This window comes from Colobus angolensis, unplaced genomic scaffold, assembly GCF_000951035.1.
Source record: "Colobus angolensis palliatus isolate OR3802 unplaced genomic scaffold, Cang.pa_1.0 Scaffold41, whole genome shotgun sequence".
Classification (NCBI taxonomy): domain Eukaryota; kingdom Metazoa; phylum Chordata; class Mammalia; order Primates; family Cercopithecidae; genus Colobus; species Colobus angolensis.
This window is the reverse complement of record NW_012117488.1, coordinates 12,665,485-12,678,870: the sequence shown is the minus strand read 5'-3', so window position 1 is coordinate 12,678,870 and position 13,386 is coordinate 12,665,485. Positions and strand designations below refer to the sequence as shown.

Here is a 13,386-nt window from a genome sequence, read left to right as displayed (position 1 = left end):
CGAAGAATGAAAATGACTTACAATACTCTGCTAAACAAAATAAAATAAATATCTTAGGTGACAAAAATAAAATTTACAAAATAGATTAATAATATATTTCATCAAAATATCCACTATAGAATTACTTTAAATTGTTAAGATTATCATGTAAATTTGAGATGGCTTTCACTTAAACATTCTTTTCAGTGTTTATTTCTCATCTAGAACTAAAGTTAGGCCTATAAGAAATAACAGAAAAAGAAGTAGTTATACTTTCTCATAATAGTAAAGCTAAAGGTATATATCATGGGAGAGATAACATAATACATACTTATGTACCTATCCCATTTTTAAAAAAACAAAATATAATTCAAGATTAATGATATGACATACTACATATGTTAGAGAGTACTCTATAAGGCTGGGGAACAGAAAGATCATTGGCAATTAAAATTTGGAAATCACTAGCAAGGAAGTGAGATTGAGGAAAAATGGGACAAATTTAATAGGTGAAAAGTAGTTGAAAGTAAACACTGTAAGGAGTAGTTTTGGGGTGAAGATAATGGTGGAAGGTAAGTGAAAGAGGAACTAGGCATTGGAGGATAGTGGGAGATACATAAAATTGGAAAGTGTTACAAATACCACTGCAAAACATAAAAAACAGAGAAGGAGTTTACAGTCTGGTGTATACTATTTAAAATAAACACTTCTTGCCATCTACTTCAGAAGAAAACCTTGCTAACTGATTGTTAGTTTCAGTCTTTGAAAGATTTCTAAGAATGGAAATATGGAGGCAATTTCACTTTTTGTGGTCATGAGAATACACTTCTCCAATCTCCAACTGCAAGGGGTGCAAATGACCTAAGGCTTCAGCTGCAGCTGTAGGAAATCCATTGCTCTTCCCACTTCTCATAGGCTGCTGCCAGCCCATAACTGAGCACAGTAGGGTTACTGCTGTGAGAAACAAAGGATTCCTCTTACAAAGGATTCCTGCTCCTGAGGGACAAAAGATTTCCCTGACAGGTAACTTTGGCTCAAGGACTTCCAAGAGGATTCCTTAACACCTGTGCTGACTTTTCCTTAGAACTGCATTACTGTGTGGAACCCTTTTGCCCACTCTTCTTTCCTTCCCTCAGGATCATACCTGAATCTTGGCCCGATAGCTTTCCAAGCCTCTCTCTTCCCATTTGCTCTCACCAGCAATTCCCTTAATAAATCTATTGCATGTTTAACCCCATCTTAACACCTGCTTCTAGGAGGACCCAGACCAATACAATATGAAACCATTTGGGAAGGTTCAAATGATTCAAAATCAATAATCTTGGGAAATGAGAAGTTAGAAAAGAAACTAGGTAAAACCAATTTATCACATTCCAACCTATAAACTGTGACTGCATTTATGTTCAGTCCCCATTCTAAGATAAACTTTATTTCTAATTCTCTCTCTCCTTGGTCTTTGTTTAACGTCCATTTAAAAACAAAACAGAACAACAAAAAAAGTGTTTATTCAGTTTGTTGCAAAGTTTTAATTTGTCCCAATAATTCATCACAATGAGGGCCATTTTTGCTGAATGGACTCAATAAGTAGTTTGCTTAGCTGTGTTAGCATTATCAAACTTAGAAAGAATAGCTGAAGCACAAATTATAGAGTATGTTTGCCCCATTAAACCTAAATTACAATTAATGTTTCTATGAATACACATTTAAGAAAGTACACATATCATAGGACAAAAATAGAGATTAGGGTGCCTACATACCTTATTAGTATTTGTATTGATCCCAACAAGAAAAACAAGTTCAGCAAGAAATAGGCTACAACAAAGATTTTTGTGAATTGTTGTCCTGGTGCTTTGAATTTCACTGAAGAACCAGAAGGTAAAAATGCATATGGCAAGACAAATCAGTGAAATAATTATTCCTAGTTGAGTGATCCTTGTAAGAATATTATAATCTTTAATACCCTAAGGGAAAATAATAATAAAGCTGTTAAAAGAATAACTCAGTAACTTGTCAAAGGAACTACAACATATAATGAACTTCCTTTTTTGGTGAAACATTAATCAAAATGTTCATAAAATGTAAAACTATAAATGTGCATTTAGATGCGAAAAATTTTGTACTTCTGAAAATCCTCAATATCCACATAAATCTGATGTAAATCATGTAGCACTTTAACAGTTCTGTAATTGGTGATTTTTTTCTAGGCATAGTATTAGTATTAGTACATGGTTTAACAATGTTATCGTCATTAATTTCATTACATTAGAAAGGCAATCCATTATTGTAATGTGAAAATGGTTAATTAAAACAGATTTATCAGTGGTAAGACTAAGTCTTATGTCTATTCAGTGATTCATCTAAAACACGTGAAACAAGGGTGTTAGCAATGCTGAATACAAGGATTATCAAGTAATATTGTTCAGAAACTTTAAAATATAAAATGTTGGTTTTATCCTAACTAGATGAATACTTATGTTTATATAAAGAGTAGATGTTTATTTGCTTAACTTCAGGAAAAAGTCATCGTTAGGACTGACATTATGTTTACATATATTTATTTGGTTACTTTATATATTTAATGATAGATTATAAATAAATATAATATAATGGAGATGATAGCACAGAGCTATAAAATAAGAAATTATGTGATAAATATACAATGTAAGTAAGAGATTTCAAAAGCAAAATACATATCATGAAACTATTCACCTTAGAGAGATTCTTCATGTTTAAAAATCTTGTGAGGTTCTACATTGCTAAAAATATGATGTTAGTTATAAGTGTGCTAATACTTATTGGCCAACTGTCAAATATTTTCAGGAGCTTTGTCATGTATAAAAATAAATTGTCATCACAAAAAAGTGCCTTTAAATTCCATGATACATTAAAATGGGCAAATGGCTCTTGAAAGCAGCATTACAAACTAATTTTATATGTAATCTACCAGATATTACAGACTAGATAAGTCTCAAACTAGAAATAATCTTAAATGCATACTAGATATGTTCTAGAAGGTAGGTAGGAAAACAGACAGAAAGAAAGATCCTGTTGGGGTTTTTCCTCTTACACTAAATGTGCTATCTAAACCCAAGAAAAATATATAAAAAATTAAATATTCTCTTGAATAACATGGAAAAAAACAGAAAAAGGAACATTTATAAGTATGAAGGGGAAAGTTCTCTTACAATGGAAGGCCCAGAGGACATCAAAATTGCAAAATGTGTCAGGTGATTACAGTGGCATGAGGTGTGGGTCTCATTTGAGTATGTCAGCTCACAGCCCTCTGAAGACCAGGTGCCATTCATGGTATCAGGTGAGTAATTCCAAAATGCACATAGACTCTTATACCTATCTGTGATCTGAAAAAAAGATACTTTACTGATGAAAAAAAAGATAAAAAGTTACATACATAGTACTGCTTTTGTCATACTTAAAATACCATTAATGTGATTGAAACAATGCCTTAACAGTGAAACACAAAACAAATTATAAAAAATAAAGGCGGCTATGTGGAAGAATGGAAATTTATATTGCAACAATGCTATATTTCATCAACTTTGTCTCACAAACGTGATAATTTTTATTAAATTATTCATATGTCATTTACCACAGTGCATAATTTTCATTTGCATCTTCATTCAGTACATGTTTGTTGAGTATTGACTAGATATTTGTCACTACTCCAGGTACTAAAAATACAAGTGAACAAAAGAGAAAAAATTGTTTGCATTGTTGACATTACATTCTAGTTAGAGATGAAAAATTACTCAATGAGAAAAGTAACCCTGGATAAGAAGAAAGAAAGTAATACGGAGGGTTGTCCAAGGGGATGTCTCCTAGATTATGTCTAAGCAGGTACTTCAATGAAGTGAAGGGGGGGTCCAACAGACTTGGGAACAGAGGGTTCCAAACAGTTGGAAATGCAAATGGACAAGTTCTGAAGTGAGACTGACCAGAGGCATTCCAGAAACTTGTAGAAGCCAGTTAAGTTAGAGCACAGTAAGTGAGGTAAAGAATAGTGAAGACGAGATCAGATATAGATATGGGACAGATGACACACAGTGTGATAGTTATTCAATAAACGGTGGAGTTCTTATCATACTTTTATATTAACTAATCATAACACCATACCTAATGTATGGTTTAATAATAATTTATCAATAAAATGTTGAACTTGTAGAAATAAAAACTATTTCCAGTTATATAACAATTTACACTTAACTAGGTGCTTGCTTTCTTACTTTGTTTAGTTCAACCCTCATAAACACTCTCTGAAATAAATGCTATATTATGTTAAGAGGCCAAAACATGTTATTTTAAGGTGTATTTAAGACTAAACATTGATAAATGGAGTAATATAGAATCAAATTCCAATTTTCAGACCACTATTTATTAAAGAAAATGTACCTTGAGTGTCAAATGTATGATATATACTGTTCAAGGAGTGAGGATTATCAATCAAAAAGATAAAGTATCAGCTCTTCAAGGATGATAGAAACTCAGATGATTTAAATACAGTAAGATAATTGTTTAATGGAATAGATGCTAAATACAACCCTTAGGTCAATAGTTGGAGCACTGACAAAAACAATGTGAGTTTTTTTGGAATGAGTCTGGAAAGATAATTGAGTTAAAATTGGAGAGATTGCTAGAAGTTTGTCAAGGAGGTCAAGCTACATGAAGAAAACTGAAATTCTTTTAGATCCTCAAAAAGAGCCTGGGAAGTGCCTAATTCTAGAGAAAGCAGAGGGACTGTAGAATTGAGGAGCCAGACTAAGTTGTGATTATGCGTACCATTCAAAAACAGACTTAAGTGAGGGTCTGTTTACACATTGATCTTCCACCATGTCCCATCATATTTTCTTAATTTTTCTAATCCTTCCAACCAGACTTCTGTCTGGAGTAGACAGGAAAGGAAGAACGTTTCTTCCTGAGAAACTGACTGGCCAAAAATAAACTGCTTTTGGGTACTGACATTCAGGATCTTCCAATGCCATGGCCAGGAGCCTGCCTGATGAAAACTCTAGTGAAGCACACCACTGCCACAAGGCCAGGAGAGCACACCGTGTCTCATTATTAAATGGGAATGGGTGGTCACGAACCCCCAGACATCTGAGGACAAGCTCCAACAAGAAAGACAGGGCACCAAGGTGAACGATCCAAACAAAGAAAGTCAAGAGCAAGATGATGCAGGGAACAGAAAAGAGTTATTTTAAAAAATATATAAATAATATCTCAGAGAGATGAGATACTATACCCGTTAAACAAAATCAGGATTGAAAAAATAAAGTTTCTCAGTGAAAATAAAATATAAAGTAAAAATAAAAAAAGTTACGAGAAAAATTAAAAATAGGAATGAAAAAGTTTAAAAACTCCAAATATTAGAAGCTCAGCTGGGAAGTCTAATACATACTAAGAGGAACAGAAAAAGAGAGCAGAGATACTGGACAGGGAGAGATTATCAAAGAAATCATTGTAGAAAATTCCCTAAAGCTGAAGACCATACATTTTCAGACTGAACAGACTCACAAGATGTTTACTGCAATTAATGAAGGAAGATTCACACCAAAGTACCTCTTAAAGATTTTGGAATACCAAGAATAAAGATTCCAAAACTTTAAGAGAGAGATAAAGAGAAAGAGACTGATCGCATTCAAAAGACAATATATTTTAATTAAAATATTAAATGCATTCAACTTCTCCAGGTTACCCTTGAAAGCTAGAAGACATATGAACAAGGTATAGAAAGATCTGAGAAAAAAACATAACTCTGTACATGGTATTTATCTAACAGGTATAAGGGTAAGGTAGAAAAACATATTTGTGTGTGTGTTTATATTTGTATATTTATACAAAACCTAATAATGCAAGAGCTTAAAAAATTGACCTTCTCTGCTTCCTCTCTCAAGCAGCCACTGGAGAATATGCCACCAAAATACATACATAAACTAAGAAAGAGGAAGACATTGCTGGAGGAAACATGGCATCTGACACAGGAGAGGAGTGAGGTGAATGGTGAATGATATGTGAAAATGATGGAGGGGGCCGGGCGCGGTGGCTCAAGCCTGTAATCCCAGCACTTTGGGAGGCCGAGACGGGCGGATCACGAGGTCAGGAGATCGAGACCATCCTGGTCTACACGGTGAAACCCCGTCTCTACTGAAAAATACAAAAAACTAGCCGGGCGAGGTGGCGGGCGCCTGTAGTCCCAGCTACTCCGGAGGCTGAGGCAGGAGAATGGTGTAAACCCGGGAGGCGGAGCTTGCAGTGAGCTGAGATCCGGCCACTGCACTCCAGCCCGGGCAACAGAGCGAGACTCCGTCTCTAAAGAAAAAAAAGAAAAAGAAAATGATGGGGGGAAGGGAAGGCATGCCCAGGCTGATAAATGACCCAGGGGTAGATCATCCAGACAGCATCAAGGCTACAGAGCCTTGGGAAGGATGTCTCCAAGACAATAAACTAGCCGATAGATAAGCTTACTTGTTCGAATGTTTTGAAAAGAGATTTATAATTCTGTCAAATATTTTGGAGACAAATTAACAATGGACAAATAGAAATACAAGCAAATGAAAATAAACGAATTTATTAACACCAGGAAAATGACTAAACTCCATGATTCAGTTGTGAATAACACATCAATTGATAGTATTACAAACACTGAAAACAGATTTAACCAAAAATTGGAGGTAAGCATGAATGGATGGATGGTTGAGAGAGTGTGTATATCACAGCAGAAGATGTGTGTAAGAAAACTAAATCTGAATCTTCCATAGGTGGAAGTCAGCAGATTACATCTACTTTTTAGAAGCTTAAGATAAGAGGAGTTACTACTTTTTGGTTTTTTGGTTGAAGATGATCCAGTACCAAAGAGGAATGGTTTTATTTTTTATGAGGTGGAGACTTGAGTCTTTTTATTAACTGAGACACTGACACTAATGTGGAGAGATCCAGGAAAGATGAGATGGTGGATGGAGCATAATTTCTTGGGAAGTAGACTGGTATGGATGTAGTGGGCCAAACTGGCCAGGAGTATCATAGTTTTTGAGAGCATGGACTCTGGAGGAAGGCTGCAGGGGCTTGAAACCTTTTTCTACCAGATAATTGTTGAGTGACCATGAGCAAATTATTTCATCTCACAGGCTCAGTTTCCTCATCTATAAAATAGTAATAATAGTATGTACTTCACATGGCTTTTGTAAGCATTAAATGAGTTTTTTTTTTTGTTTGCTTTTTTTTGTTTTTTGTTTTTAGTAAAAACTTAGAATACTGCCTGGTTTCTAATCCAAGCACTATGTAATTATTGATTGCTATGATAATTGTTAATATTACTATAATTAGTGTTACTATTCTTCTGAGGTACTGTAGAAGTATGTATCAATCAGTCAAATCACAGATAAATTATCAGGGAACCAGGACACTGAAGATATTATTTATGAGATAGTTTTTATTTTCTCAGGTGAAAAAATGGGACCAAAATTTCATTCTCAGAGAGAGGGAACTAGAGACTAAGTAGGTCTATTGTCAGAGAAGAGTGGTGAAATTTCATAACGGTCATTACTTTGAATGGAAAATACATTTGAGCAGAAAGGCAGATAAAAGCAATTAAGTTTTCCCAGGAATTACTGTGAAGAGTTTTTGTTTAAATAAACATTTTGTTTTGTGTCTTTGTCAAACAGGGATTGGTGAAGTGGGTTGTTCTTGGCAACTCTTTAGCTGTCAAAACATTCTACTGATAAAAAACAGAAAAACCATCAGACCATGTAAAAGAACAGTGTTTGGTTTCTAGTATTAAAAGTGTATTTTGCATTTAGCATCTTAAAAAGAAATGTAAATTTGGTTTCCAGTCTTAAACAATTTCACATCTTCTTTTTCCCTCAACATGCTGCTTACCATTATTTAAGTTTGAGCTATTATTTACTTGCATTCTTTATACATTTAGTTTCTCTCTACCTTCGATGTTTTTACTTAACAGTGGCATGTTTGTATTGTGTGTAAGCAAATATATTATTTTTTTTTTAGAAAGCCCCTTTTCTCCCATAATAATGCAAATATAATTGCTCAACTTCAAGGTACTTCAAATGGAACTTCAAAAGTACTCGAATCATGTACTAGAACTGAAATTCTGTTGAAAGTTTAAGATAAAATCAATTGTGAAATTGTTGCAAATAACCTGTGATTCTGAGTTGCCCCCAATTATTTTTAACTAAAATAGCTAAATAGTTGGTTAGTTCTAATCACACTTTTTTATTGTATAACTTTAATTATATGAATCTGAAAAGTGATATAGAATAAAAAATAAGAGTAAAATGGCCTCCACTAATTTCTTTATGAAGTATTGTAAATTTTGCTAAGATTTTCTTTTAATCAACACCAGAATCCCTTCGAATATTATTTTAAATGACAAGTATTAATAAAACACCTCACTTATTACACAAGTGACATTTATTTATTTCTTGGATTGTGATACTTTTTAATAACTCATTCTTTGGAACTATGGATATTTCCAAAATAAACAGTGTACTTAAAAAAGACAAAAATATTGCTTATTTCCAGAGAATCAAATTAATAAATTGTTTGGTATTAATTAGAATGTGTAAAGAGCCCTGAAAGTACAAAAATATTTTGTAGAAAAATTAGTTAAAACCACTTCCCTCTTTTAATTTCAAATCTGTATTTTTAAACTCAAGAACTTAGATAATTTATGTGACACAACAAAGAGTCCACTTCTCTGACTACATAGCCAATAACTACCAGAAAAACAGCTTACCTTTCGGTGACTTAATGTAAATGTTATTTTTTCAAGTTCATACAACGTGGGTGGGTTTGAGCTCATTGAGACTGAAATTACTGAAGATATGACTCTTTCCTCCTCTTCAGAATTATCATAATTTTGAGGTTTCAATAAGAAGTTATCAGATGATGAAAGCAAAGGACCAATATTCTTATAGTACAAAAATGCAACTGCAACATTGCCTATCAATAAAATAAGTATATTTAGTGAAATTCTTATAAAACAAAGTGTATTTACACTCTTAAGATAAACATAAAAATTGAATAGAGAAACATTTTACATTAGGAAGTTATACAAATACCCAGATACTGAAATATGGACCACAATAACAGGACCCATGCCTGCACTGTTAAACCATAGTAAGACATATTCTCTGACCTGTAAGATTTTGAAGGTAAGTATCCCCTTTGCACAAGCTATCTTTAGAAGAAAAATAGTCCTAGATAAATTTATGCCAAAATCCTGACCAAGAACCAGAGTGTGAAGTGTATTCACTTGAATAATAAAATTTTGAGTTATTATGTCCTCATATAAATATATGAATTTAAGAGGTATTGGGAGGAAATTATCACAGGCTGATAGAATCAAGAAAATTTAGAGTTGAAAGAGTTGTAACATGCCACTGAATTCAAACTTATGCCCAGTGAAATGGTTTCTATTTAATATTGATAACATGTAATTATGCAATGTCAGGGTAGAAAATTTATTTCCTTGAGAGGCGGCCATTATCCACGTCCCCTAAAACTCACCAAATGCAGTACAGCAGCGTATAACCAAATAGCACAAAATTATAAATACAAATATTAATAACATCAAATACAAAGGACTGTAATAACAAAACTGGAAACCTCCACATCACATGAATAAATAGAATTATTTGGATATGACTGTGTGAGCTAGAAGTTGCCAAAGTGTATTGCAATTTATGTTTTCTCTCTTAATCTTAAAAGGCACCTCAAGAGACATTGTTAAGAGCCTTGCGAAACCCAGATACATTACATAAAGGATTTTCCTCAAGTGCCATCTTACAAAACTTATATTAAAGAAAGTATGAGATCGTTGGGCTAGTGAAATTATGACTCCAAAAGATGACGACTCTCCCAGCCTTTCCTATAAACAGACAAGGGCCTGAGGCAGGACTTGGATACCTGTTAGGTCAACATGACCAGGTCCAGTTGATGAACCACGTCGTGGGACAGTGGCATCTCAGGAGTTGTAGTAGAAGATGATTCAAAATCAAATGACAAATCAAAAGTATAAGATGGATTTTAAAAATCTACTAGTTACTGCTTTCCTTTGTGAACAAAAATATTTATTTAACATCATTTTTTGACTTTTGGTATGGGGTGCCACAGAGAATCCTCCAAAACATCTTCTCACCTCCTTTCAAATATATTGTCTCAGTATTTATTTTTCCATTCCCAGGGTTTTGAACTTCTTCAACTCCTGTGATTTCTCACGAATTCGAGGCTTGATCTAGCTTTGAATTTTCTTATCAAACCTGTACCTTTTATTAAAAAATTAGGGGTTTATTCACTAACAAAGAGTATAAAAACTTTGAATAATTTGAACAGAGTAGATCATTTCCTAATAAATCATCATCCATCCTTCCTAGTTTTTCTTCTTCACAATGCTTACTGTAGTCTTTTTGCCCTAATATCTTTCCTATATTTGTTAACATTACCATATGTTTACCAGGAACCAGACATAGCCTTCAACTCAATTGACAGAACACATATCTGAGCATTTACACAGTGCAAATAACTATGCTAAGTTCTGGAGATTTTGCTTTAGAATTAATACCGATATATGTTTGTTTAAAGATTCCCGTTCAGTAGGTCTTCTTCCTTATTCTTATTTTATTTTGTTGCTTCTAATTCTTTTGAATGAAATTAATAGTTTTTTATTTTGTGGTCCAAGCATAAGTTGCTTTCCAAACTATTAGAATACTACTGAGGTGACAAGAGTTATGGTTTTTCCTTATGTTAAATTCCCAAATCAATCTTACCCACATACACTATGCAATGAACTCCTTAGAGAATCATTGCTCTCAAACTGCTTTATTGCCACTTTAACTTGAGAATAACTAAAACCACTTCTCAATAGAGCTTCATATGCTGCTCTATTTTTTCACATAAATGTTGATTTCATAAGTAATTTGAAAATAAATATGTGAAATCTCTTAAGAAAAGTCTGTTATCTTTTTATCATAAAACGATAGATCAGAGCATTGCATCTTGTTCTGTTCATTCTCAACCCTTCGTCCTTATGCTTCTAAAATTCAGTTTATAAAAAAATATATATTTAAAAATCCAGGGGCCAGGTACCATGGCTCAGGTCTGTAATCCCGAGAGGCTAAAGTGGGAGAATCACTTGAGGCAGGAGTTCGAGACCAACCTGGTAAAAATGGCAAAACCATGTCTCTACCAAAAACAGAATAATTAGCCGGGCATGGTGGCATGTTTCTTTGGTCCCAGCTACTTGGGAGATTCAGGTGGAAGGATCACTGGAGCCCTGGGAGGTCAAGACTGGCGAGCCATGATCATGTCACTGTACTTTAGCCTGAGCAACAGGGTAAGGCCCTGTCTCAAAAAAGAAAAATAAAATTCACTTGTGCTGCACAGACCTCCTTTATTTTCCTACCAATGGTACTGTTTATGTTTTAAAGAATGCATGTGTTTTATTAACTAATTTTTTCAATAAATTAATAAATATATGCAGACATCTTTGAGAGGGTTTGATCAATGTGTTAGATTTGTCCTTATTTTTAAGATACAACCTTTAGCAAAACACATTTTCTTACTCTCCTTTATTGAGAGCTAATATTACTGTCCCTTTCAAATGTCACTTTGTCCATGGGATCATTAAATATAACAAAACTACCATACAATCAGACAAAATTTCTTCAGGATATTAATTCCATAACAATTTCATCATCTATCACCATAATCAGTATTTTCAATGTCTTTTTATCCAAATTCCAAACAGTACCAAGTTGTCTTTGAAATTTCAACAGTTAACACATTTTTTGGATTTGTTCCTAAATACAAAATGTATGCTTGGGTAATTAGAATATGGTATAATAGAGTGAAAGCTAAGGGTACAATGTCAGTATGACTTAGTTATTTTTACTTCATTTATGGCTATTTCCCACTTTTGTGCAGAACATGACAAGAAAGAATAGAGGACACGAAAACACTTCTTTTTATGAAACAGTGTCTCTCCATGAGACAATATGTGTGTTGCAGTATATATTTTCCATTGTATTTTGCTATTTTATTGTTGTTGTTCTCATATAGGTAAAAATAGATTACTTAGAGAAAATAGGAAATATTATTATTATTTTCTTTGCAAAAATTTTATAATTCCTATTTCTCTAGGTAATATATTTTTACCTATATCAGAATAACAACAAAATCCTGCTATCAGCAGAGTTTTTTTTTCTAAATGAATTACACTAAAATAACAGATAAATGATTAAATTGAAATAGTAGCTACTTACTTGCCAGTTAGGTACCAAGGAATAGCTGATTTCTTTCTTCTTTTCCTTTTTTTTTTTTTTTTTTGAGATGGAGTCTTGCTCTGTCACCCAGGCTGGAGTGCAATGATGCGATCTCGGCTCACTACAACCCCCACCTCTGGGTTCAAGCAATTCTCTGCCTCAGCCTCCTGAGTAGCTGGGATTACAGGCACCTGCCACCACACCTGGCTAACTTTCATATTTTTAGTAGAGATGGGCTTTCATTATTCTGGCCAGGCTGGTCTTGAACTCCTGACCTCATGATCCACCCACTTTGGCCTCACAAAGTGTTGGGGTTACAGGTGTGAGCCACCGCACCCAGCCTGGAAAAGCTGATTTCTGTTTAGAAGAATCAGCTTTTATCAGTTCTGTACTGTCTACTGATGGGCATGGAACAAATTTATTAACTTTGCCCCTTAGTTACATCATCCATATAAGAAAGATATTCAGTTATTTAATCATTAACTCTCCTGCTAGTACCAGAATTGAATCAACATTGAATTTTGATACAATTTTTAAAAACGGTTGTTTAGTTGAAGAGTTTACTATACGAAGACTAACAAAAATACAAATTGAAAGAGAAATCTAAGCGTAAAAAACTTACTTTATCCCCAACCTAGCAAGACAGGCCAACATGCAAATTCAGCAAATACAGAGAGCACCACTGAGATACTCCACGAGAAGATCAATCCCAAGACACATAATCATATTCTCCAAGGCCAAAATGAAGGAAAAAATGTTAAGGGCAGCTAGACAGAGAGGGCAGGCCACCTACAAAGGGAAACTCATCAGACTAAGAATGAACCTTTCAGCAGAAACTCTACAAGTCAGAGGAGACTGGGGGCCAATATTGAATATTCTTTAAGAAAAGAATTTTCAACCCAGAATTTCATATCCAGCCAAACTAAGCTTCACAAGCAAAGGAAAAATAAAATCCTTTCCAGACAAGCGAATGCTGAGGGATTTCGTCACCACCAGGCCTGCCTTGCAAAAGCTCCTGAAAGAAGCACTGAATATGGAAAGGAAAAACTGGTTCTAGACACTGCAAAAACACATCAAAATATAGAGACACTATGAAGAAACTGCATCAGCTAGT

At 34.0% G+C, this 13,386-nt stretch overlaps 1 protein-coding gene across 1 annotated transcript in view; it reads right to left on the bottom strand.

The window, feature by feature from the left end:
- Window positions 1–13,386, bottom strand: part of ADGRL4 (adhesion G protein-coupled receptor L4) — a 117,329-nt gene that overhangs the window by 29,936 nt on the left and 74,007 nt on the right. Inside the window, exons 8-10 of the mRNA XM_011956152.1 lie at window positions 8,747–8,952; window positions 3,165–3,338; window positions 1,737–1,940 (exon numbers count right to left, since the gene is read on the bottom strand). Coding sequence (XP_011811542.1) covers window positions 1,737–1,940; window positions 3,165–3,338; window positions 8,747–8,952 — 584 coding nt within the window. The remainder of the gene's footprint in view (window positions 1–1,736; window positions 1,941–3,164; window positions 3,339–8,746; window positions 8,953–13,386) is intronic.